The 27,357-nt window shown below is 35.3% G+C and overlaps 1 protein-coding gene across 1 annotated transcript in view; it reads left to right on the plus strand.

Moving 5' to 3' along the window:
* The window catches only part of cped1 (cadherin-like and PC-esterase domain containing 1), a 111,223-nt gene that overhangs the window by 67,764 nt on the left and 16,102 nt on the right, over positions 1-27,357 (plus strand). Inside the window, exons 5-14 of the mRNA XM_067391733.1 lie at positions 811-895; positions 962-1,136; positions 2,623-2,753; positions 4,660-4,732; positions 4,850-5,014; positions 5,640-5,744; positions 5,984-6,135; positions 7,099-7,152; positions 8,609-8,791; positions 10,519-10,687. Coding sequence (XP_067247834.1) covers positions 811-895; positions 962-1,136; positions 2,623-2,753; positions 4,660-4,732; positions 4,850-5,014; positions 5,640-5,744; positions 5,984-6,135; positions 7,099-7,152; positions 8,609-8,791; positions 10,519-10,687 — 1,292 coding nt within the window. The remainder of the gene's footprint in view (positions 1-810; positions 896-961; positions 1,137-2,622; positions 2,754-4,659; positions 4,733-4,849; positions 5,015-5,639; positions 5,745-5,983; positions 6,136-7,098; positions 7,153-8,608; positions 8,792-10,518; positions 10,688-27,357) is intronic.

The raw sequence follows: 27,357 nt of genomic DNA on the forward strand, positions 1-27,357 counted from the left end.
AATTTGAAACACAAAGGAAACTGGGGATTCAATATATTCTTAAAAACAGAATTTATTCTAAAACTAAGAGATAAATAATACTTTTTCAATGTAAGGAATGATGCTGAAATTTCAGCTTTGCCATCACAGGAATAAATTATATAAAAATATAACTAGAAGATGGATATTTAAGTTGTGATTTTCATAATATTACTGTTTTTACTGTATTTTTGATCAAATAAATTCAGCTTTGGTGATAAAAACACTCCCATCTGCCTTGTTTTAACCAAATTCTGAGGCAAAATTGCACACCTTTTTCATGGAGAAAGGAATGCATTGTGATATTGAAAGTCATTCCAACAGGGCAGATGAACCAAGGAAAATGTTAATTATAAATAAACCTGGACTTTTTACCCAGTATTTGTGTGTGCTGTGAATTTAAATGACTAGCATGCTGTTAGCTTGGCACCATGCTAACATCAAATTCAATTTAAATCATTTATAGTCATAGTCTCTTGTGCTCTTCATGTTTGTGTAGTGCATTCAAACCAGTCATTTTTGAGATTATGTGGCTGTTTTGTATCAACAGTTAGCAGTAAGGCAGCTCACTACATTTAAGAACAGAGTTCAGTTTATCACAGAATCAAAACGTACATGTGAGAAATGTGGTAAGACTCAATGATTCTCTATCATGGGATCTCTAGACAGATGTCTGGAGGTCTTTGTGGAAAGAAATTAAGTAGTTTTGGCCTTTATTTCGATGTGTCTTCCTCACAGAGAAAATCAATGTGCCTGACTGTATCCTCTTCTGCCTTCTGTTTTTCATCTCAGGAGTGACATTACCCATACGTCCTTCAGCCTGTGCTTTTTCCTCATCTCCACAAGAGGGAACCCCAAATACTGCTGAACATCAACAGTAAGTCATGCCACATCTGAGGGAAACGGCCAACCAAAAATGTTGCGAAGCTGATTTTCTCTTCAGAGTTGTTGTGATTGTATCCTACAGGAGGAAGCCAATCACACACTCAGACAATCAGGGCCTGAATGCCACCGTAAATGTATACGTTCTGGTTACCTCGGCAACACCCTTGACCGCTTTTGTCCACAGCACAGCCTTGGTTAAAACCCACCTGGATGAAACTAGTTATGCTATTGAGGTAAGGAAACATTTTCCTTTGAGTGAGAGCTTTAAAACAGCTATAGTTTAAATAAAACAATATCTGCGTCTCAGTACTTAAATGAGTTTAGAAATCATTATTAGGTGCCTTTTAGCTATTTTGATAAGCTTTTATATTTTTAAATCAGATCAGATGTGATTTCTCCTGTCTTAATATTGCAGTTTGTATCCCTGTGCTGCAGTTTAATGATGATGAAGGCTTGGCTAAGCATTTATATCCCATGTGATGTTTATTAGGCCTCCACAGCTGTGAAACACTGCTTTCATTACAGCGTGTGTGTGTGAGTTTGTGTGTATGTAATGCCAGATTACTGAAGAGGCTTCAGTCAGAGTCTTGTAAACAGCTGGAGGGCACATTGAGATCTAATAAAAGACAGATCATGTTTACTGAGTTTCAATGGTTGATAAGAGTCCTGACAAACAAGCATATCACTATAAAGTCTTCATAAAAGTCTGCTTATTCCCTTTTGGTTCTTGATGTGTGTGTGTGTGTGTGTGTGTGTGTGTGTGTGTGTGTGTGTGTGTGTGTGTGTGTGTGTGTGTGTGTGTGTGTGTGTGTGTGTGTGTGTGTGTGTGTGAGTGAGAGATCACTATCTAATGCAAAACTGTCTTGCACCACTTCCACTTGTGTGCAACAGTGTGTCATTGTGACAAAATCTCCCTTTAGTGACATTCTCATTAAATAAATTAATAATTGTCAAAATATAATTGGTTTTAATGTAAAAATCTTTTGATGTCTGTGGTGGTAGATCCTCATTAAGATGGTTTAGTACACATTTTGTGTGGTGTAGTAATGTTATTACACAAATGGAAACAATTGTTCTTCTACTGCCCTCTAATGGTACAGCGGTGTCATTACTCCTCAGCTGGGCTCATCAACTTCTGTCTGTTGTACTGCTGTACAATGGAACGGTTTCTCTCACGTGACTTAATGTTTTGATACTGTGTACAAATCTCTCACAAAATTAACTTACTAAATGAATATTTAACTTTTTTACTGTGCACCAAATGATCTTGAAATCAAACATTGAGATTTAATAAAGTTACTATTAACTGCATAGGCTGCATGAACTTACAAATTCTGACTTTAATTACAATTTTTTTTTAATGAATTTGTACTGTAAACTGTCAACAAGTTTTAGTATGAATTGTGTCACCACCTAGTGGAGATTGAGTTATTAAGGATAAAGTTTTTGTCTGCAGTTGTATGCATGTCACTGTTAAATCATTATTGATGAACAGGTTTTGTAGCATAGAAATTGTGTTCTGCTCAATATGTTTAGAGAGACTGAGAAGATGCTGAATGATGGAGTGATGAGATCTCTCTGTTATTGATGCTCTTCATCTTTGAGTTTATGTACTGTGTCACTGATTTAGACCTCTCTCTCTCTCTCTCTCTCTCTCTCTCTCTCTCTCTCTCTCTCTCTCTCTCTCTCTCTCTCTCTCTCTCTCTCTCTCTCTCTCAGTTGCAGGTATTCTTTAGAGAAAGACTGGGTCTTTTGCTCTCTTATCAAGCCATTGATCACATGAATCATGTCATCAGCGACATCCTGAAAGCTGCCCTATTATCCACAAAGGAGAGCAGCTCTTCACCCAGGTTATAAACACATGTCATCCAGAAAATGCCCAAATACTTAAATTTTAAAAAGTTTATCTGTTGTTGTTATATAACAGATTCAACATATTATAAAAATATTGCTAACGCATTACAGTAATATAATACAATAATTTGGTGCGTTAACTAGCAATGATCAATATATTTGTTGGGGAAAGTTACTTTTAAAAGTAATTCATTATAATATTGTGTTGCCCACTAATAAAAGTAACTAATTGCATGACCTAGTTACTTTTTATGAAAAGTAATGTTACATTACTTTTGCGTTTCTTTTTCTCATCTGTGCTGGGCTTGCTTGTTTGTTTTTAATAACTAAAATAAAATAAAAGTTCAGATGCTCTAAACGCCACCTACATCAAAAATGAGATAATGATATTGAGCGAATGCTCTCCGCACATAGTATACGTTCATCAAATACTTTCACTTCAAATCTGTTAAATCCCAGCCTCAGCCCATTCAGAAATACCAGTTCGTTGGCAGAAACCACTAAACACCGATTCCCTTTGTCAACAAGATGAATGGCGATGTGCGTATGAGCCGGCATTCAATTGGCAAGGTGCAAGTTTTTATCATGTTTTCTCCATCGTTACAGTGGCAATGACAGGATTTCAAGAGTAGCAAGTAAACACAACAGTGTTTCTTGTGCTGCTGTAAAACTGACAGAAACTGGCGTTTACTATGTCTTGATGTCCAAAGAGATGGACTTGAAGTTTTTCAAGAAAAAAAAAAAAAGAAACATCAAAAAACAAAAAACATTTTTGAAAATAAGGCATTTCAATAACCTTTTCATTGCCATTAAAGTGAAATTACTGAACCTAAACATAGGAAAAAATGGTAATTTAAAAGAAAACATGTCAGACGGAGTTAAAGGTATGGAAGAGAATTAAATTTGTTAAATTTAATTCAAAATAAAATGTTGAGAATAAACTCGTTAAATTACGAGAAAAAACTCGTTAAATTTCGAGGAAAAAGTTGAGATAAAATGTTGAGAATAGAATCATTTAATTACGAGAAAAAAAGACGTTAGATTATGAGAACAAATTCATTAAATTACGAGAAAAAAGTTGTTAAATTATGAGAACAAATTCGTAATTTAACGAATTTGTTCTCGTAATTTAATGACTTTATTCTCATAATTTAATGTTTATTCTCAACATTTTATCTCGACTTTTTTCTTGAAATTTAATGACATTTTTCTCATAATTTAACAAATTTGTTCTTGTAATTTTTAATGATTTTATTCTCAATATTTTATTTCGACTTTTTTCTCTAAATTTAACGATTTTTTTTCTCTTAATTTAACAACTTTAATCTCGAGATGGTTTTATTTTTTTTATTATTGCTTTACGGGGCAACTTTTTGAGTAGTCTATCCGAGCGATGATTCTTGGGCACTTTCCCATTGAGAATGGGCAACAAATTTTGATCTAAAGTATACAGATAGAAATTTGTTGCCCATTCTCAATAGGAAAGTGCCCAAGCATCATCACTCGGTGACATTGCTCAAAAAGTTGCCCCGTGTATCATCACCTTCAGAGGTTTATGCAATGGAACTCTTCAAATAAGCCTCAGGCTGAAGGAAATTGAAATTCACACCTGTACAGTAGAGGACGCAGCTCAAACAAACCTTTCAGCTGTGCAGCTATTCTGGATTGCAGAAGAATAGGATGAATGTGGTTGACTAATGTTGACCTTAAAAGTGTTACCAACGTATTTAAACCTGATACATTTTTATTTTTATTTTTTTATTTAATTTAAAAGTCATTGATTTGATATTTTGTTTATTATCATTTATTAATAATACTTTTTGGTGTACTATATGATTTTATGATGTATATGTTGATCAGCTGAATGTGTACATTTTTCTATATTTGTGTTGTTTCTTATAGGTGTAAGTTGTGTTTTCAGTTAATGACCTTCTCATTACACTATAACGCTTCTCTTCGTCCAGTGGTGGTGAAGGTAAGAATGAACACCCATCCATGATCTCCAAATGCAAGCTCTCAATATGACCACTAGATGGCAGCATATCAATACGCTTTCACATTTATTATTTGTCCGCTCATTTTTCTGTCTCAGCTTCAGACTGATTTACACTTTGATGGAATGAAGGACCCTTACTTTGACGGACAGATAGCCAAAGAGTATATGCTGGAGGATGTGCTGAAACTGCTTTTCCCAGTATGCAACAGTGAGGCTGTGGAGCACAGTTCACCACTTAACATGCAGAAAGAGACCCAAAAGGTAAAACAGACATCAGTGTGTCCTAATATTACCAAATGCATGTTGATTGATTAACAGTTTATATATGCATATGTATGTGTACTGTATGTATGTCCTGACTCCTGTCAGATTGGATATAGACACATGTTTACAGAAAGCTTATTCTGTGAGAAGGAATAAAGTGTCCAATAAAAGCTTTTACAGAGATGAAACTTGCATTCGGCCAGTCATATGATAATAATATAAAATAAAACCTCTTTTTTTAGACAACTAATATAACGACTGATATGTCTTTTCATGTGAGTTTGTGATTTTAAACACATGTATATTTAAAAGAACATTTATGAAACACGAGTAGAACTAATTTTATAAACCCATTCCCATAATCAATGCATTCAATTCAGTCCAAAAAATGGTTTCATAAAAGAAATTGATTCTGCTTGTGTATCAAGAATGAGTCCTATTTAATAAAAAGTGAATTAAAATGTCAAATAAGTCATTTTCCTTGCCTTACAAACAGTCAATTTGATTTTATTTGGTTCAATTTCCTTGTCTTCTTTGTTGCTTTGTAAAATGCAGTCAATTTTTTCCATGCACATCAATAGTTTTTATCATTGCGGTCTAATTATTTGAACCCGTGCTGCAGTACGATGTCTGTGAGGGGCCAAATGGTCTGTGTCTGCCCCAGGATGAGATGCATTTACTGCGGCAGTTTAATCGGCACCTTAAGAGACCAGGACCCTTTCAGCTGGTAAAGACACATATTATGCACTTTTAAAGATGCTCATACTGTATAGTATCTATGACTTCAATGCTTATTAATACTGATAAACAGGCATAAATGTAACTGAATTTGAGTTCATGCAATGTTTAATCAGATCAATACATGTCTGAAGGATCTTTCCATGTAAACTTATAACATAATAAATCTATGTCCTTGTTGTGCATTTTTGTCTGTTAAATAAATTGTGTGTGTGTGTGTGTTGGCAGCTGTACCCTATATCTTCTCCTCCTGATGATCTCTGCCATGATCTAATCCAGAGAGAGTCCCACAGCGCACAGGATTATGGATGGAGACCAGCTCTCATGGCCCTGCTCCAAGAGCTCAGCCTTTACTACACGAGAAGACATCAGACTGAAAGGTTACACGCACACAAACACATACTTTCACAACATGACATATTTGTAGATTCCCCAGATCATATCATCAAGACTTATTCTTTCTCCAGCGGTGAGATGAGTTATGCTGCAGGCGTAAAATTCTGCAAGTGTCCCGAGATCATTTCATGCAAAACATTGTTTTGTGTTCAGTCATTCTTAGTGATGTCCTGTTTTAAGCCTCTGGTGCTTTGGGTCATCTGCAGTCCAGTCAAAACATTTATTTTTACAGTCTTTCTCCCACAATATCTCCCAAACCTCCTGATGTCTTCATTTTATATATTCCTTTTTTTCCTTTTAATGTTCTCACTCTCGCACACCATGTCACTGTAAAGAAACCTAAGAAAATCCAAAGCCCTATTGAGTGAATTATTCTCTTTTAGTTGCTGTTATTATTATTATTATTATTATTATTATTATTATTATTTAATTAATGATGATAATATATTTTTGGAACGGTTTACAATTCAATAAATTGCTATCAAATAAACATTTGCGTTTTCCTTTAAAAGTATGTGTCAGGATATTATTGCATTTATTTTTATTTTTTTTACTTTTATGTTTTTCTATATATATATATATATATATATATATATATATATATATATATATATATATATATATATATATATATATATATATATATATATATATATACACACAAAATATATGCAAAATTTTCATATGAAATGAGGAGGGAAAAGTCATAAAAGGCTTGCTTTTTCTATTCCTGGAAAATAATCTCGTTAGCCTCATAGCATAATTGCCCAGATCATATTTCAAAGGCAGATATCACAATTTGGCCAAAAAATGACTTGGGCAATTATGGTATGAGGCTAACGATCTGCAAAGATTCCATTCTTTCAATCACCTGAATTCATAAACCATTTTAGAGCACTTGTTGAGTTTTCTACTTCTAATCGCTGTACTTTCTATAATTCCAGCAGCTTGGATGAGCCAAAGAGCCCAGACCCATCAGATTCACTGTCAAGAAAAGGCAAGTAGCATGTGCTAACATTTAACCTGACTATAAGAATTACAAATACACATTTGATTTGTTATAATAGCACCGACTGTTTTTACTTAATAAAAATACATTTATCAGTAGCTATGTTTCCATCCAAAGTTGTGAATTTAACTTGTGTGCAAATTTGGTATATCGCATCAAACATTTGCGAATAAAGCACTGTTTATATCCAGTGAGTCAACAAAATTGTCACTTCCTGATAAACTGGTGCTAAATATCACTAAGAAAAATGACTCAGAAGCCACTCTGTATATTAATTTTGTATATAATAAATTACTTACGTGCAGATGAAACACAATAAACGCTGTCATTGCATTCAGATGCCTGGTGTTTGTGAAAGCAATTGTGTGAGGCACTTCTGGGAGGGAATTATACTGAACCACTTTAATGACAAACTTTGCTCAGGCAATACAGAATGACCAAAACCGCATTTCAGATGCTGTGCAATGAGATCGGTTTGCTGGATGTTCCAGTTATGCCGTGCCATCACAAAATCACATGTCTTTTTTGATGCGCATCAAGGAATTAAAAAAAAAAAAGTATTTCCATCGTAGTTTATGTGCATGTTTTCGTATTGCATAAAAAAATGTATCCTGCTCATTTGCATTTTTAGAATGTATGTGCTTTTATGCAATATCCCAAAATGCGCATAAAAATAGGTGGATGGAAACATAGCTAGTGTAATAACTGCTGATAATCAGCAGTGTTGGTGAAGTTACTTTTACAAGTAATGTGTTACAATATTGCATTACTCCCTAAAAAAGTAACTAATTCCATTATTTAGTTACTTTTTATGAAAAGTAATGTTGAAGGAAATGCAAATTCAAGCCTGTACAGTAGAGGGCGCAGCTCAAACAAAGTGCAGCACTCTTCAACAATAAAAACAAAAAATGAAAAAAATGTGATGTTTATCTAAAATCATGTTGGATTGAATCAGTGAAGTTGAGCAGCAAAGACGTTGTTTTATAAAGTGAGATTAAATACATAAAGTATATTTGTGTAATTTAACATTTAATTGTTGCAGGTTTGCTTAAAATTCTGAGATTGCATTTCACTGTTTTTATTCATTTTGAGGAATACTGAACCTGTTTTTGTGCAAATGAGATGAGTAAATGCATGTTCACATTTAGTCTAGAACTATAATAATCATTAGTTCACACAGCGCACACAACGCCGCCGCTGCACTTACTCCCGAATTCTCTCAACATGTGAACAGGAGAGCTGTCAGTCAGTAAATGGGAAAACAAAGTAACCTTTGTTACTTATTTGAAAAAGCAATTTAGATATTTTCTTATAAATGTAATAGTAATGCATTACTTTACTAGTTACTCGGAAAAAGTAATCTGATCATGTTACTTGTAATGCATTACCCCAACACTGGTAATCAGTATAAAGCTATTAAAATCACCTTACTTCTGTTTTCAAGAGAGGTGTGTTGATCCCCACCTGAGGCAGTTGTACACAGACCCTCCGATGGTGCTGATGCCGACGTTTAACGCATGGACGAAGGAATATCGAGCCGAGGTTCCATTTGATGTTATCACCATTCATATCCGGCCAGAACCAGTCAGCCCACACTGTCACATTCACCTGGACGAGCATCGTGGACCCAGGTAAACACAAAACTCAACGGCCTGTAGATTTGATAATTGTGGCATTCAAACTATTCCTTACATTTAGCATAAGAGATTAATTTTTTGTGGATAAAATCACAGACACTTTTCTGTGTGGACTATGCAGCCATGCAGTCAGTGTTGTAAAACACAGCAGCTTGAGCTGGGGAAACAATGAACAAAGGGTCTGTGGTACGGTAGTGCCGTCGCTGCTTTTTTCTGGGTAATCAGATCTGGCTTATTATGTGTCAGCTCAAACTTACTTCACTGTTTGATTGATTTATCAGATTAATTTTGAATTTGCTTTCCCATGCCTGGCGAGTTACACACACATACACATTCAAAATCCCTGATTACTGTCTATTAGACTCAGTTACACCCTGTAATCTCTAATACTCACAGAGGGAAAAAAAGCGCTTGTACATATTTAAAGCTGACCCTGACCCAAGATTACAATAAGAATCTATTGGGCTTTTAATTGCTATTTAATAAAGAAAAGTTTAATTATGATAATAAATAACACAGATGACAAATAACATGGATATGAACATATTTATAATGTTCAATAGTGTATATTTTAATAATATAATATATACATATATATACTACCGCTCAAAAGTTTGGAATCGGTAATATTTTTAATGTTTTTAAAAGAAGTTTCCTCTGCTCACCAAGGGTGCATTTACTTAATTAAAAATACAGTAAAAAAACGGTAATATTGTGAAATATTATTACAATTTAAAATGACTGTTTTCTATTCGAAAATATTTTAAAATGTAATTTATTCTTGTGTTGGCAAAGCTGAATTTTCAGCATCGTTAATCAAGTCTTCAGTGTCACATGATCATTCAGAAATATTTCTTATATGTCAATTTGCTGCTCAAGAAACATTTATTGTTTACAATTGTACAAAATATTTGTGTACAATATATTTTTTCAGGATTCTTTGAATAAAAAGTTCAAAAGAACAGTGTTTATTTGAAATCTAATCTTTTGTAACATTATAAATATCTTTACTGTCACTTTTGATTGATTTAATGCATCCTTGGTGAATAAAAGTATTCATTTCTTTAATTTCTTTAAAAAAAAATAAAAATAAAAATTCTTACTGACCCCAAACTTTTGAACGGTAGTGTATAATGCTACAGAAGCTTTGTATTTCAGATAAATGCTGTTCTTTTGAACTTTCTATTCATCAAGGAATCCTGAAGAAAAAAGTACACAACTGTTTTCAACATTGAAAATAATCATAAATGTTTATTGAGCAGCAAATCAGCATATTAGAATGATTTCTGAAGGATCATGTGACACTGAAGACTGGAGTAACGATGCTGAAAATTCAGCTTTGCCAACACGACAATAAATTACTTTGTAAAATATATTCAAATAGAAAACAGTTATTTCAAATTGTAATAATTTTTCACAATATTACTATATAAACTTTTTTTAAAAACATAAAAAATCTTACCGATCCCAAACTTTTGAGCGGTAGTGTATGTATAATATATATGTATGTAGCAGTCCGGACTGTCTCCTTTCTCAAGGTTTCATGAAAGCATAGACTTATTTGTCCACGAGTGAGGGGTCACCTGTTGACTGGAACACAGTTTTAATCCTCAGTAATCCCCCTCCCCTCCACAGCTAGAATAACCCCAAAAGTGAAGTGTGTGTGTATGTATGCGTGTGTGTGTGCATAAGTGATCAGAACTTTCCTCTGTTTCCTTCAGAATGGCAAACTATCCAGTTGGCCTGGGCAACAGCAGAATCAACATTCTGGTGATGGACGAATCAGAGGTCGAGCCTGTCGTCATGACGATATACACTCTGCACATATATCGTGAAAGCAGGCCCAGTCTGCCAATGTTTGATGAGTATGTGATGTGCAGCTTTGTGCAGGTATGCGTAACACACACACACACACACACACACACACACACACACACACACACACACACACACACACACACACACACACACACACACTCACCAGCCCCTGCCCTAAACTCATACACTAATACACACATCTGTCAAAGAGGAATTTTTCGGCGTGCTTATGAAGTTTGTTACATTTTTACACTCTCAGAAAAATGGTCATGGCGAAGTGGGGGTGTGGTACCCTTTCAAAAGGTACAACTTTATACCTTATTTCCCCCTAAATGGTGCATATTAGTATCTTAAAGGTACATAATATTACCTATTGAAAGGCCTCAGTGACAGATTTTGTACCTTTTTTTTTTTCTTCAGAAAAATCTATGAACTTTTTAAGTGGGTTGTAAATTAATCATTGAATTGATTAATTTAAATGGACCAACACAATTTTTTGCTACTGAATTAGATATATTATTCCAAAATGTATTACAAATTTTCACCACTGCTCAAGGGTTTCTTTGGATGTCATGCTTAACTGAATCAAAGTGATGCAACAGAAAGGAAAAAAGCGGAATGAGGGAAAATGAGTGAACAAGAAAAAGAGCGAGTGACAGTGTTCGTGACTCTGTGGATCTCTAGCTCATAATGAATGTGTTTTATGGCTGTGTATCTCCAGTGATAATGAGCTGATGACAGCATAATCCGTAGGGATTCCTGTTTGGTTGGAGCTTCAGAGAGCATCAACCACTTTCTGTTTCAGGCATCATAAATAAGTTTAGCGTAAGTTACTGGCGTGTTTTCTGAAAAGATTCAGGACTTCAAAACTTGCCAAGCTGTGAGTTTTCTTAATTGGTAAATCTCATTCGCTAGCTGTGTTTTTGCAAAATGAACATACAAAATTAAACAAATTGCTCCATATGTTCTCAGTTGTTCAGAGACTTGTTGTTAAAGGGTTAGTTCACCCCCCAAAAATGAAAATTCTGTCATTAATTATTCACCCTTTTGTCTTTCCAAAAATGTGTTAGACTTTCGTTCATCTTCGGAGCACTTTTTTTTTTTTTTTATGAAATCTGAGGGATTTCTGTCCTTCCATTGATAGCCTATGCGACTACCACTTTCAAGCCCCAGAAAGGTAGTAAAGACATCATTAAAGTAATCCATGTGACTCCAGTGGTTTAACCTCAATTTTATGAAGCGTCACGAGTGCTTTGTTTGTGCAAAAAAACATAATTTATCACTTTATTTAGGAAATATTAATCTCCAACGCACATTCATGCAAGCATCACAATGCATGCAACGTTGCAGATGTTGTCGCATGAACAGAGATTGCATGTTGGAGATTAATATTTTGTATTTTTTTTTGTATTTTTTTTTACGCAAACAAATCACTCATGTCACTTCATAAAATTGAGGTTAAACCACTGGAGTCACATGAATTACTTTAATGATGTCTTTACTACCTTTCTGTGGCTTGAAAGTGGCAGTTACGTAGACTGTCAATGAAGAAAGCTCACAGAGTTCATCAAAAAATTGTGTTCCGGAGATGAACAAATGTCTTACGGGTTTGTATCGACATGAGGGTGAGTAATTAATGACAGAATTTTCAGTTTTGGGTGAACTAACACTTAAACATGCACAAAGCATGTTAATGTGCCTGGGCTGACCACTTGTGATCAGGGAAATATTACTGTCAGAGCATTTAATTGAATATTTGGGATAGTTAAGTGAACCAACTGATGTGTCCTATGTTGGAGGACTCATTTTGGTTTTCGATCTTCAGTGTGTATGAGGATTGCAACAGTTTCTGCTTTACAAATGACATTCCTTCATTTATCCCTTGATTCCTGGAGGGGGGAATGTGCTTGAAAAGCAAGCATTTTATCACGTTTCCCCATTCAAAGACAAATCAAAAGGTTGTCTGAGGCCTTATTTAGAGCAAGGAAAACATATTCATAACTCTTGTCTTTGTGTGTCAGGGACACGATCCTAAAACCATAAGAAGCATCAGTATTTACTGACTAGCGGTCACATGGGTATATTCAGAAAACGACATTCTGTTGATGGAGTGACCAAAAGAAATTCATATGTGTCAAAAGATAATACACCATGTGTACCTCATTAATACACACAGGACTTCCTGACCTCATCCAGCATATAAATATGAGCACAAAGCTTGATGAATTATCCACTGTTTTTGAAAACATCCAGCTGGAATACTTTTGTTTGCAACACATCATCTCATTCATTCACTTATTTAAGGGTGACATGAAGTATTACCCAACATCTCTGGTGAGGGTGTCAGTTTTGTCAGTTTTAGGGAATTTTTTTTAGTTGTGATTTAAATGAACAATAGTTTAGCACTGCATAAAATATAGAGGACAAATCTTATAAAATGGAGGAAAATACCAATATGTGTGTGTGTGTGTGACCGCCTTCCATATTCAACTTAGGAAAAAAACAAAACTGCGTCAGTTTAGCTTTTTCCATGAGTTGAATGGGGAAGGTGTAGGATGTAGTGTAAGGGTCTGAACTGAGAGAAGCATTGCGCTTTCTTCCTAAGCTGAATACGGAAGGCGGTCTGGCGGAAGCTAGATATTGTACTTCATAACTTGATAAATATGGATTTATTTAATTTTTTTTTTTTTACACAAATGCATTCATTCGTTTTAGGAGGCCTTTATTAACCAACCGAAGCCATGTGGAGTACACGTTTATGATGGATGGATGTGGATGAAAGCACTTTCTTTAGCTCATACTCATTGGTACCATTCACTGCCATTATAAAGCTGAGATGCGTCAGGATATTTCTTAATATAACTCCAATTGTGCTCATCAGAAAGAAGAAAGTCATATACACCTAGGATGGCTTGAGGGAGAGTAAAGCTTGGGGAAATTTTCATTTGAAAGTGAACTAATCCTTTAAAGCTGAAATATGTAAGATTTTTGCAGTAAAATATCCAAAAACCACTAGGCCAGTGTTATATATTTTGTTCACTTGAGTACTTACAATATCTATTTGTAAATTGTGAGAAAATTGCAATTTTAACCAATGCTCCGGGACGTGTGAGGAGTCGCCTGTCAATTGCATCATACCCACGTTAACCCTCGGTCTGCCTCGGTTTCCGGTTTTATTTTTTAGAAACCATGGAAACACCAAAGACGCTTTATTTAGTCAAGGGAACATCTGTTTTATTTATATTAATATATTTATAGACGGAAAACTAGTTGTTGTTATATAGCTCAACACATTTAGTCTTATTGTTTAAATATAATTTCCTTTTTTTTTTTTGCGAATATTGTCAAGTAGCTAACATAGCATAATCAAATGCAGCTGTTTTTAGTAACAGTAATACAGAATTTTCTCCATATAATACGTTTTAAAATGAATTGCATGCCATTTTTCAACACAAGCCATTCGGTATTTAATATGATATTCTAAAATCTTACTGCAGTGTGTAACCGTGTCTCACAGAAGCCGCCGAGCAAACGCACAGAGTAATGTTATAACATCATTTTCAACACTCTCAAATGTATCTAATATGATAAACAGAGCTGTGTTACCTCATACTCATGACCGGAAAAGCAGAAGCAGCGCCGGCGACTGTGTCATAATAAAGGTTCTGCTGCTCGTGAGGCGTGAGGTTGCACAGTCACTCCAGCGGCCTCGTTTAGCTCCCACAACACTCGGTCCTGCTCTGCTACATACTACAATAACTTGAAAAATTGCATCCATGAACATGATTTTTTTCCCAGAGTCCTATCCCTGCTATTTTGCACCGTCCGTTGAGGTGGAGACTCAAACTTGGCGTAATCAAGCTACGCCTTTGTTTTGAATAGGCCTCTAGCGACCTCTAGCGAACAGAAATCCTACATACTGCACCTTTAATGCATTGCTAATTTACCGTTAATTTATTCCTTTTAAAAATGACTATAGAAAATAAAGACATTACCTTTTTTCAATAACTTAATTGTGTGATTTCTGATTTGTAAAATATTTCTGACATTACTTTTGACTTTCAGCACAAATTAAAGGCACAGTTCACCCAAAACTAAACAAATCATCATTTACCCTCCTTTTCATTCTAAACCTATATGACTTTCTTCTGTTGAACGAAAAAGATGATAATGATAAACTGTTTTTGTCTCTATAATGAACATCATTAGAGTCCAAAACATTTTATTAAACAAAAAAAAATCTTCTAAAACGATAGAGTACATGATGACAGAATTTTTTTGGCGAGACATCCTTTTAATTGACTGTTGGCTCTAAAGCTAATTTTTAATTGAAAGTGTGTGCTGTGGGTTCTGACTTTCAGGGAACGTAACTCCCCTATTTCTCCCCATCTCTCTGTTGACATATGGCTTGTGATTGAATGGGTTTTGAGAAGGAAGTTTTTTTTTTTTTCTGAGCAGAAGCCACAATGCGGTTTTAAAATTCTGGAGTTGATCCCCTACATATGATGGGTGTTTTTCGAGCCTCGAGGTGACATTCAGACATAACGGAGAAGACTGGCTTGTTGGCATCTGTTCTGTTGATTCATATGTAGATATTTTTATTTATGAACTTTTCCAAATTCAAATGTAGCACAATCTGAAGTAAACTCTTTCCATTTTTTGTATGTGTATCTCACGCCAAAACACATAGGGTGGTCTTGAGGGAAAACAATGCAAGAGACTTTAATTCTTTCCAACTGCGTATGCGCATCTTTTTGCACCACAATCCCTCTAAGGAGTGGTTCACACAAGCGTTAAAAACCGCTGGATGGACGGCAATAGAACAGAACGCATGGGTCTCATTTTAACTTGACACGCCGTCATATAAACATGCCGTGAGATGTGACACAACTGCGAAGACATTCATATTCAGACATTCAGAATGTCTCTTTATCCTGCTTTAGGTGGATTACTGTGGAAAACATTAGCACAGAAAGGACAGGGGAGGCAAGGTGGCAGCTCACAGGAATTCTTTTGAAGCTACAGCATGTCGACATCCACGTCCACCATCTGCCCTCCCTCTCAACGCGCTCTCTGTTAGCCATTACATCCCTCAGCATCCATCAAAGCTCTGCGAAGTCAAACAATCACCCCTTTTTTTGACTCTCTGATGCCAAAGCAATTAGATTAGCAAATGTGATTGGACCAGTAAAGGAAAATTTCACTCAAAAAATGGAAATCATTTACTCATCACCAACCCCAGTCTTATTTTGTTGTTGTACATATAATAAAAGTCAATGGGATTCAATTTTTCTTTTACTGTAAGATATCATCTTTTGTGTTCTGAAGAAGAAAGAGAGCCATATAGGTTTGGAGAAATATGGGTATAATAGGAGTAAATAATACCACAATTTTTATTTTTGTGTGATCTATACTATTAAGTTCTTGACCTTGTCTTCCAAATTATTCAGAAGACTTGAAATATCCCATACAAGTGGAATGGACCATCTTTATGATGTTTTTGAATCCATATTTGAATCTTGAAAGCTTCTGAGAATCTTTTCCCTGAAACATGAGCCTCGGCTGTTTTGGTATGGTGGATTGTTACTTCATTTTCTCCATTCTGAGGCAATTAAGTGAGTTTGTCTGTCTCTTGTTCCTTCTGTGGATATTGAGGGCCTTCGTCTGGTGTTGTCATTAGTTAACTGACCCCTGCTTCCTAAAGCCCACTCCTGCTGAGAAGTGTACCACAGTGTGTTTGGCACACTGGTGTGTGTATGGAGTCTTCTGGGTTTATGGAGTCGGTAATTAGGAGAAGGGACGTATTCTGTGTCACCTTGGCACTGTAAATATACAGATGAGGTCTTTTTAAAATGGTATGAACTTTTCAATGCTGTATGGCTTATAAAACCAATGAGGTGCTAAAGAATGTAATGGTCTGTTAGGAGTGAGATTCTTTCTGTAGGGAAACTGGCAAGTGTTGGACAATCTGATGAATGCTTTTTTTAAAAACCATGATTTGTCTGACTTCAACTTAAGGATGAAGAGAAAACCAGTAAAGGGTTGTTTAAAATTTCAGTCTTCAGTAGGGATGTAGAGTTATGTTTGATTATGAAAGCACATTTATATGATTTAGGTGTTAATTATTTAGGTTTGAACATACAATCATGTAGTTTGAATCTCTCTCATCAGTATAAGACATTGAAATGAAATGTTCTTTGCAGAGAATTTGTCATTTGTGGTCTCTTTATATGGAGGAATTCAATAATCATTATGGCTCACCAGGTAAAATATCACCTATTCATATCTGGTGATTATAGGAAACAATAACACTCATCTATATACTTATGTTTTTATATTGTATTTCAACCTGTTTTTTTTTTTTTTTTCTTTTCTACGGAATAGGATTAGGGCTAAGCAATAATAAAAAATAAAACCATCTCGAGATTAAAGTTGTTAAATTTCAAGAAAAAACTCTTTAAATTTCGAAAAAAAAGTCGAAATAAAATGTTGAGAATAAACTCATTAAATTACGAGAAAAAACTTGTTAAATTTCAAGAAAAAAATTCAAGATAAAATGTTGAGAAAAAAGTCATTAAATTACGAGAAAAAACTCGTTAAATTACGAGAACAAATTCGTTAAATTATGAGAACAAATTTGTAATTTAACGAATTTGTTCTCGAAATTTAACATTTTTCTCATAATTTAACGAATATGTTCTTGTAATTTAATGACTTTATTCTCAACATTTTCTCAACTTTTTTCTCGTAATTTAACGAGTTTATTCTCAACATTTTATCTCGACTTTTTTCTCAATTTACGAGTTTTTTTCTCGTAATTTAACAAGTTTATTCTCAACATTTTATCTCGACTTTTTTCTCGAAATATAATTAGTTTTTTTTCTCGTAATTTAATGAGTTTATTCTCAACATTTTATCTCAACTTTTTTCTCGAAATTTAACAACTTTAATCTCGAGATGGTTTTATTTTTTTATTATTGCTTGGCCCTAATCCTCTTTCGTACTTTTCCTTAAAGGAGATACTGAATAAATTGTTTAATTAATAAGACAGTTCAAAAGTTTTATTAAAATCTTACTGACCCAAAACTTTTGAATGGTAGTCTAAATTGTATAATTATTTATATAAATATATTATATACAACAAAATTTAAGTATTTATTTAAAAAATAAGTTTACTTTTCTGCATGTTATCTGTGTCATAATCTGTAAATCTTGACTTTAAGCTCTGGTAACTGAATTTTCAGTATGTGAATGTGTTGCTTCAGTCCATTTAACTAACTCCCCAAAACCACCTGGCCTCTTTTCCTCTACCAAATGCTCTATCATCTGTTCTCTTTTCATGTTTTTCTCTCATTTCTTCCCCCTTCACCTCAATGGGTCAGTGAGAGTACCATGATGGTCATAGCTGGATGTCTGTAAACTGGGCGTGGGGGGTTGAGGACCACCAGCACCCCCTTCCAAACACAAGCTCCATTCACCCTGCTGGGCTTTGAAGTCCTCTCGAGTGTCTCTGGCCACTGTATTGTCGGGCTAATGCAGAATGTTGCCTGATTGTTGGGGCAATTTGATTTTTAATTAGTTGAAGATGACACAGGCAGGATGGCAGGTATGCAAACAGTTATTACTCCCACCCACCAAGGGTTGCATCAATGTATTGACTCTCATACATGCATGTTCCTCCTCAGTCTTCCTTTATTTCTGTGTGAACACCTGCTTTCATCGTGTAGTGAAAACAAACACACCAAAGACAATTATGCAGCACTATTGTAGTGGTGCCAGTGAACATGAACATAGACGTTTTTCTCTAAATACTCTCAAAAAACCCAAAGGAGCTATAGTGGGTTAGTCTGTCTTGTTAATCTTTTCACCTTGCTCTGCATTTGCATTTTGTTTTTTGTTTTTGGTTTGGTTTGGTTTGGTTTTGGTTTGATTTGTTTTGTTTTGTTCAAATACTTGCAGAATCCTGCAGTAATACCAAAGGAGCTGTTAATTCGTTCCAGACGTGTTGAGCTGTAGATTTGGTTTTCTAACCTTTTTTTTTTTGTCCACCAGGTGAAAATATGTGAAAGTGTGAATGCTTCAAAAAGCAGTTTTAAAAGTTTAAAGTCAAGGTTATCACTTGCACTATTAATACATGGTGGTAACGTGTTTTCAGCTACCTTTGACCTAAGATTCAGTCACGAAACATTTTAAACCACATTTAAAATAGTCTTTAGTGCTGTCCACTTATAAACAGATCATCCGAAACTGATCTTAATACCAGCTGTAAAGAGACTGAAGGAACAGTTAATGAGGCATGGATGATTTCCTAGGCTTCTTTGTGATGTGCTTGTACTGGTATTTTTATACTTGTTCATCTTGTTTCTGACAGATACTGTCTGACCAGCAGTTTACCTGCTAATGTGATGCTGTCCTTTTCACTTAAAAACTCAAAGAATCTATGCTCATTCCACATAACTTGCTGGTCGGTATGGCGATATGGAGTAAAGTGCTCATTTCCTCGCATTGTCAGGAGCTTTTAATCCTGCTTTGAAGTGCGGCAGCTTGGAGGATCCTTCACGAGGAGCCTCAATCCTATTTCATACAGAAAACTGCCTCTGTTTGCCCATCAGAGAGCTATGAGCTTGCTACCTGCAGTCTGTTCACGCACATCTGGCACTGGCTAGCTCATCACAGCGAGCGAATGGCCACAATGACAAACTTCATTGGCCTTATTAGTGATGGACTGAATTAGCACCAGCAAGGGGAAATGCCAATTTGACACAGTGTGCCACATTCACACAATTTTAATAAGATGCAGCTGTTTTCTTGCAGATCTGATTAGGGAAAGACATTTTGGATTTTTGTCTGATGGACACAAAAAGCTGTTTGTCATATGCGACTTGACTAAATTCAAGTGATGTTTCACTTTTTATTTACCTTGCTAGCTATGGTATCTGCCAATTACATTAAAATGACAAAGATTTACATCAATTATACTGATAACAGTGGTTGTTTTATTGTAGTAACAATAACTGTCTTAACTCTTTTGGCTGAAACTATGGCTGCTATAGTAAATGTTCTTAAGGGATAAAATTTGTCCTGGGATCCATACGCATTATTCTAAATGGAAAATTATATATATAAAATATATATATAAATATATATATATATATTTTATTATTTGTAATCTATGGAATTGTGACTTTACCTCACAATTGTGAGTTTACATCTCGTTTTTTTTCTCATAATTGTGAGTTTACATCTCGCAATTCAGACTTTTTTTCACAATTGCGAGTTATAATGTCAGAATTGTGTTATATGAAGTGCAAATTGCATGTTATAAAGTCAGAATTGTTATATACATAAACTCGCAATTGCAAGAAAAATGTCAGATTCGTAATTCTAACATGCAATTACGACTTTATATCACACACTTCTGACATTGTAACTCGTAATTGTGAGCAAAAAAAATTCAGAATTGTAAGATAAAGTTGTAATTACTGTTTAAATTGTTTTATTCCGTGGCGGAAACAAGCTTCCATAATAAACCAAATGAATAAATTCCTATTTATTTATTTTATATTATATTATATTCATTTTTACATTTATTTTGTATTTTATTTTTAATTTTTTTTTTTTTTTATTCATTTCAAATGCAGATTTTGTTACCATTTTATATCTAGTAATTCTCAATTGTGTATTCAAGGCTATTTCTTTATTACTTTATTTATTTATTTATTTTATCTTATTTTATTTTATAAATTTTTTTTAAATACTTGCAGAATCCTGAGGTGTGGCCCAGCTATTAGTGTGCATGATCCATATATATTATTTTATTTTGAGGATTCTCACTGAATATCCTGTTTCACAAAAGTAAAACACTTGCTATGTCTTTCTAATCCTATACTCTTAGAACAAACTTGCTCTTTTGCTAATCCTTCATCCTTGAGTTTTTTCTTCTGCATTGTTGGTCTTGAGTTTCAATCAGGTGATGACAGAAGGGTTTGATTGGGATGATTGATGGAGGTGGATGTATGGAGAGAGGCAGGAGAGACCTCCTGAACCCACCCACCCGCACCTTTCATCTCTCTCTTTCCCTCTCGCACACTAAAACCTTTTTATTTTTTTCACTCTCTCCAGCTCAGGCTCTCACAGTGGGTCTCGAGGCCTTTATTTGCTCCATCGGGATCCTGAGTGGAATCTAAGAGATTATGTAGCAGTCTACATGCGCGCGTGATCGGGAGCTCTGCTTTTGAAGTCTGTCAGATCAGACCCACTCACACATGGATTAAGCTCTTACGGCACCGTCTGGGTCAGAGCGGGGTACTGGACAGTGAATGCGCATGCATTCTCTCCCACTCCCACCAGTGCACTTCTCCAAAATTATGGTGTTTTAATGTGTGCTGCATGTTACTCCTGACTTCTGTGTGTGAGAGAGGAAAATAGCTAGATTTTGGGCCAGGGATGAATCAGAAAACAAGCCTCCTCTCTGTTTGGTAATTTTACATCTGGTATCTGATCGCTGAGTCAGGGCTTTTAAATTAAAGTGAAAGGAAATGCTTTTTTACACTTGCGTTGCCAGCATTGTCTGTTTTTGTTACACACCTGTGTAACCATGAGGGGAACTGACTTCATACATCTGCTAAAAATCACTACGACACCAGTTAGTTAAAAGTCAATGCAAAGGTGGCTCAGAAAAGTCAGGTTAGCACTGAAAAAAGCTGTAGCATCACTTCTTTGCAGATGCCTCTTGGATTAATGTTTTATTATCAAATGCTTCGGCTTTCAGACACATTTAAGTGTGTCTTAAAGGGATAATTCACCAAAAATAAAAATTATCCCATGATTTACTCAGCCTCAAGCCATTCTAGGTGTATATCTTCTTCCAGATTAACCCAATCGGAATTATATTTAAAAATATCCTGGCTCTTCCAAGCTTTATAATAGTAGTGAAGAGGTCAGAGTTTACTCTTCTTATGTAAGTCGACTTGTTTGCCGGAAGCTGGTTATTATAGATTATTAAGTTTTAAATATGTATATTTTTCTTACAAAACCCCATCGCTTCGCTTCAGAAGGCCTTTATTAACCCTCTGGAGCTGTGTAGATTACCTTTATGATGGATTGATGTAGTTTTTTTGGCCTTCAAAATTTTGAGCGCCATTCACTGTGATTATAAAGCTTGGAAGTGCCCGAATATTTCTAAATTTAACTCTGAATGTGTTTGTCTGAGAGAAGATAGTCATGTATACCTAGGATGGCTTGAGGAGGAGTAAATTATGGGATGACTTTCATTTTTGGGTGAATTATTCCTTTAAGTGTCCAAATACGGTCTCTTGGTGAGCAGTAGAAGTCTGGTACCAGAAACAAGCAAGATGGGGAAACTGGTTTAGAGTCTGAGAAACATTCCCCAAAGATCCTGCATTATAACAGAAAAACCATATGGTAACTTTTGGACCTGACTGCTGGTTTTCATTGAACGGTTCTGCGGTCTGGCCACAGCCCACTTTTTGCTTTGTACCTAATCAGCTCACTTGTACCAGAGAAATGAGTAAATGTATCCGTTCTGCTCTTAATCAGTCCGTGTTAAAGAAGGGATCCAGCTAAAAGCTGTTTGCCAGTCTCACTCAGAAGTTGACTTCCTGCTCTGCCTTGTGTTTTTGTGGTCCAGGACCCAATTATTTCACAATAACAAAACCGCTGGCAGTTCACTATTAGCACGGTCAGTAGGCTTTACTATGCGTCAGTCAAATTTTGTGCTGTCATGGATTACACAGTGTTGACTACATTGTTTTTTTCATATTTATTTTTTCTTGCCCACTTTAGACATTCTACTAACTATACGTAACTCATTAATTTGCAATTACATGTCAACTAACTCTCATTAGTAGAGCATTAGAAGACAGTTAGGTTATGGGGTTAGTTGAATAAGTTGACATGTACTTGCAAAGTTACTTCATTTTTTACCTAAATGACAGAATTCCCTTTATTACTTACCCTCATGCCGATCCACACCCTTAAGACCTTCATTAATCTTCAGAACGCAAATTAAGATATTTTAGTTGAAATCTGATGGCTCCGTGAGGCCTCGGATCATAAATTAATCAGTGTATCGAATCTGCTGTTCGGAGCGCCAAAGCAAAGACTAAAGAATAACACAAGACGTGTCACTCGTATAGTTTTGAATGGGAGAAAGTGTAATGGGCAATATGGCGGAATAAGTCCCGCCTTCTAAATAAGAGCCAATCGCCGACTGGTAAAGTCTCGCGTCACTTCAGAGGCCGTTAGAATCAGAATCACCGGTTTCTATAGAAACAGTCAGACGCGCGCCTCCGAAGAGACGCGCATTTAGGTCTGCGCATGCGCATTAACTTGATCCAGCCTGAAAAATACAGTTTTTTTGTCATGATTCGAGCATTTAGAAACTAAATCTATCAGCCGGTTGTTGTTAGATTTCATTGGTGATTTCAAATATGAAATTGAATCGTAAGGTTGGCGAACAGTTTTGGAGAATTTGATGTTTCCCCATTCAAAGAGATAGGGCATGATGCCCAGGATGCCCGAGAGGCGTTTCAAAGATGGCCGCCGAGTGAAATGACTTGTCTTAAAGGGACTTTGGCCAAAGTCACGTCATCTGAATCATAATTCGATACACTGATTTCATTGCTTCCTGAAGCAGTGTTTTGAAATCGGCCATCACTTAATAAGTTGTTATTTTGTTTTTTTGGTGCACCCAAAATATTTTCGTCGCTTTATAATATTAATATTGAACAACTGTACTCACATGAACTGATTTAAATATGTTTTTAGAACATTAATGGATCTTGAGAGAGGAAATGTCATTGCTCCCTATGAAGGCCTCACGGAACTATCAGATTTCAACTAAAATATCTTAATTTGCGTTTCGAAGATTAACAAAGGTCTTACGGGTGTGGAACGGCATGAGGGTGAGTAATTAATGACAGAATTATCATTTTTGGGTGAACTAACCCTTTAAGTAGTCAGTAGAATGTTTGTTGAGGGACCATCAAAATAAACTGCTAGCAGATATTAAACAGACAGTCTACTAATATTCTAATAAGAGTTAGTTGACATGTAGATGCAAAGTTAATTATAGTTAGTAAATGTCTAAACTGGACTATTAAAATAAAGTGTTACCAAACATTAATTCATTATCAGCAAATCAGCATGTTAGAATGATTTCTGAAGGATCATGTTACATTGAATATGGAGTAATTATACAAAAAATTCAGCTTTGCATCACAGAAATATTTTTGATCAAATAAATGTAGCCTTGGTGAGCATAAGAGACTCCTTTAAAAAAAAAAATTAAAAATCTTACAGACCCTAAAATTTTGAACGGTAGTGTATGCCTCGAGATATTTATATAGTAGAGTAATTGTATAAAAAAAAAAAAAAATATATATATATATATATATAATATCATGCATGGATGAATTCTACGAAAGCCCTGCCATTGAGATGAATGGGAATGCTAACAGACATGTTAAGTATTACAGACCTTCTAGCCCCAGCCAGTTAAAGAAAGATCTGCTTTGGCGGTGATTCATTCTGGCCAAAGTAAAGATGCAACATTTTTGACCTTAGTCCAATTTGTCTTCAAGGACTGGAAATTTCCCGCCGTTAAATCTCACACTTACGTTTCTGAATAACTCTGTTGCCTGTTTTCGTTTTTCAGCTCTCCTACCGAGAGACAGATCAGTGAAGTAAGAGCAGCTGTGAGTGTGTGTCTGTGTCCAACTGACTCTTTTTACCTCTGCAGCTAACAGGACTGGAGGATCACTTGATTAAAGCCAAGCCGTGTGCTTTTGACTTTCTTTAATGCCTGTGTGTGTGTTTGGAGGGGAAATGGGGGCCATGACTGTGTATCACAGGTGGTACAGGGCTGTATTGTGTTACAGAGGAAGTTAGTGTGTGTGTTCTGAAAAGATGAGACTGGCAGCTTTGACTTCTGTTCATTTCCTCACTGTAATTAGTAAATGCTTATCTGATGCCATGTTTAGCCTGAGAAAGAGAAAAAGAGGGTAAGAGAGAAACGGATGACAAGGGAGACCACAAACTCAGTGAGAGCAAACAATTAAAACACTGCATTTCAGTAGTATACAGATTAAATGTCATGACTCGGTGTATTTAAGTAATTAATTAAAAAATATATAATTATTATTAAGCTATTTTTTTTATAAAATGTATTATTATTCATAATAATAACATAGAAATATAAACATTATTATTCATTATTTATTAAATATTATTATTATTATCATTATTATTATTATAAAAACTAATGAATAATAATGTTTTATATTTCTTTGTTGTTGTTATGAATAATAATACATTTTATAAAAAAATAGCTTAATAATAATAAGGTTTCTTTTTCATATTATAGTTGTATTATTTTATAGTAGTATTTTGCATTTTATATATTTATGGGCAGCTTTTAAAGTGTTGCTGCAGGTTGCCCTACAGGTTAAACGACGTACAAATTCAGCATTCCGACTCATGTTTTAAACACTAAAATCTCTCTGGTAGCCGGTAGATTTGTATTAGTTGAAGCTTTGAAGGAAAATTTTTTAAAAATGGTTCAATTGGCCCCAATCCCAAGACTTGTCCTGCCATCATTTATGACAGACACAGAAAGGAAAGAAAGAGATACGGAATTTTCTGTCTTCTCATTGCATCCTTGTCTTGTATTTTCGGTAGATGATATTTTGATTGCTTAGATCCTTTAATAAAGCTCGACTTGACACCGGATTCCATCTGTCATCTTCCATTACAGCTCAAATTTGTCAGAACTGCAGCTGTCGAACACCACTTCAGTATGATTTGGAAAAAAACCAAACCGGCGACGGCAGTATTCAAACACGTGAACTCCAAACCTTGTGAGCTTTGATCTGACCCCCCAGAACAGATGACACTAACTGCTGATGCAATCAGAGGTCATGCACCCTTGAACCCTGCATCTCAACCTGGCCTGGAAAGTATTTACAGTGAGCATATCAAATAAGTATTCGGAAGATCGCTGCAAATATCAGTAATTAGATTTACTGTGTGTTTGTGTGTGTACTCATGTGGTTTGTATTAGCAAAATCCACTGATCTCATATCAGATACAGACTTATTCATTATTAGCAGTGGCATTGGATCTTTGACCAATATGAAATGGGTCATCAGAGGTTTGCAGGGAAACACTACGGCTGTTTGCGAATGGAAGTATTGCATATTCTGCACTTTATAGCATTTGATTGACATCCTCCTGTCTTATGTTGCCTCAGATTTGTCTCAAGTTTGCATGTTTGTTGCGTGTTTAGTGTATTGCTGGCAGTAGCTCTGCATTCAGCAGTAATAGAGATCTACTATATGAAAACAGAGACCAGATGTGGAGTAAAGCTCCTCTTTAGATAACCTGACCTTATAAGAGCACGTCTATACTGTTTTCCAAAAGCTTATATGAGGTTTTTGGCTTGGACCTGTTGCGGTTGATTGCATCCATGTGTTTGTGTTCGTATATGTTTATCGGCGTAATTATGTTTGGAGACTAAGAACTTCAGAACAGAGCCTGAAACAGTTTGACAAACATATACTGTGAATATGAAGTATATCAAATTGCTTCCTGCTTCCGCTTAGAATATGTCTCCTTGTCCTATGAACTACCAGGCAACAATGGATCAAGCCACTGAATCATTTACTGAGGAAATGCTATTTTATTTTATTTTAACAAAACATTTTTTGCTGTTTAAATTTTATTAATACAGTAAACCACTTTATCTATTATGGTTTGTAAAGAGCTAATTTTGGGGAATGTAAAACTGATGCTTTAATCTTCAAAAGCAGATTAAATTATAAAGATGTATACAAATTTTATTTTTATTCCTTCTCTTTTCTTATTCCTTCATCCAGAATATTCTCCCTCATAGTCCGTTATCTTTCACTTGCTAAATGCGAATGCTAGACTTTAACTTTTGAAGTTACTCTAAATAAAACCTCTCTTTCTGTTCTCTTAGCCGATTAAAGGATTCAGTCCGAATACCTCTTTTATATTCTTTCAAATCAAACTTTTTGATGCCTGCTGCATATGCTGCTTCTGTTTTCACCCTCCTAATTGAAAAGAAGCCCAATAGCTTGTCTTATAGTGTGAGGGATTGGCTGACAGCATGACAGTTCTATATAGGATTACAATCCACAATCCACAGGATTACATTAAACACTCTCAGTAAAGCCACTTGCAGGCTTTCATAACAAAGGCTGTATTTCACTGAGCAGATGGGACATCTATACGGCTCTTCTCACAATGCAGCCGGTTTAATTACACTTTCGTTTTTGCATTGATTAGTGTTGAAGAAAGCATGCCTCAAATGCATCAGCTTATCTGCCACTTCTAAGTCTCTTTGTTGGTTGGGCACTCTCACACTGACCTGTAATACAACATCTGTCTAATCAAGTTCCCATCTGACAAAATATCATGGTTATTTCACCTTATTTTCAGGCCAAGAGAGGAAAAGGTTACATTTGAGGAGAGCTTTTAAAGGTGTACACTGTCATTTTGATATCATCATGATGTTATTTATGCTACTAATGAATAAAATGGCCCCAAATTGTTAGATAAACAGTAACTTTATTTTATTTTTATTTTTCGTTTCATTGCTCAATCCAATACAGAGCGAGACACTTGATCCTACTGGAATGGTTTTACATGTTTGATCCTCAACAGAAAGCTGCTAATCTCCTGCTTGTAAATTTTTATGT

Source organism: Chanodichthys erythropterus, chromosome 8 (genome assembly GCF_024489055.1).
Source record: "Chanodichthys erythropterus isolate Z2021 chromosome 8, ASM2448905v1, whole genome shotgun sequence".
In the NCBI taxonomy this organism is placed as follows: Eukaryota; Metazoa; Chordata; class Actinopteri; order Cypriniformes; family Xenocyprididae; genus Chanodichthys; species Chanodichthys erythropterus.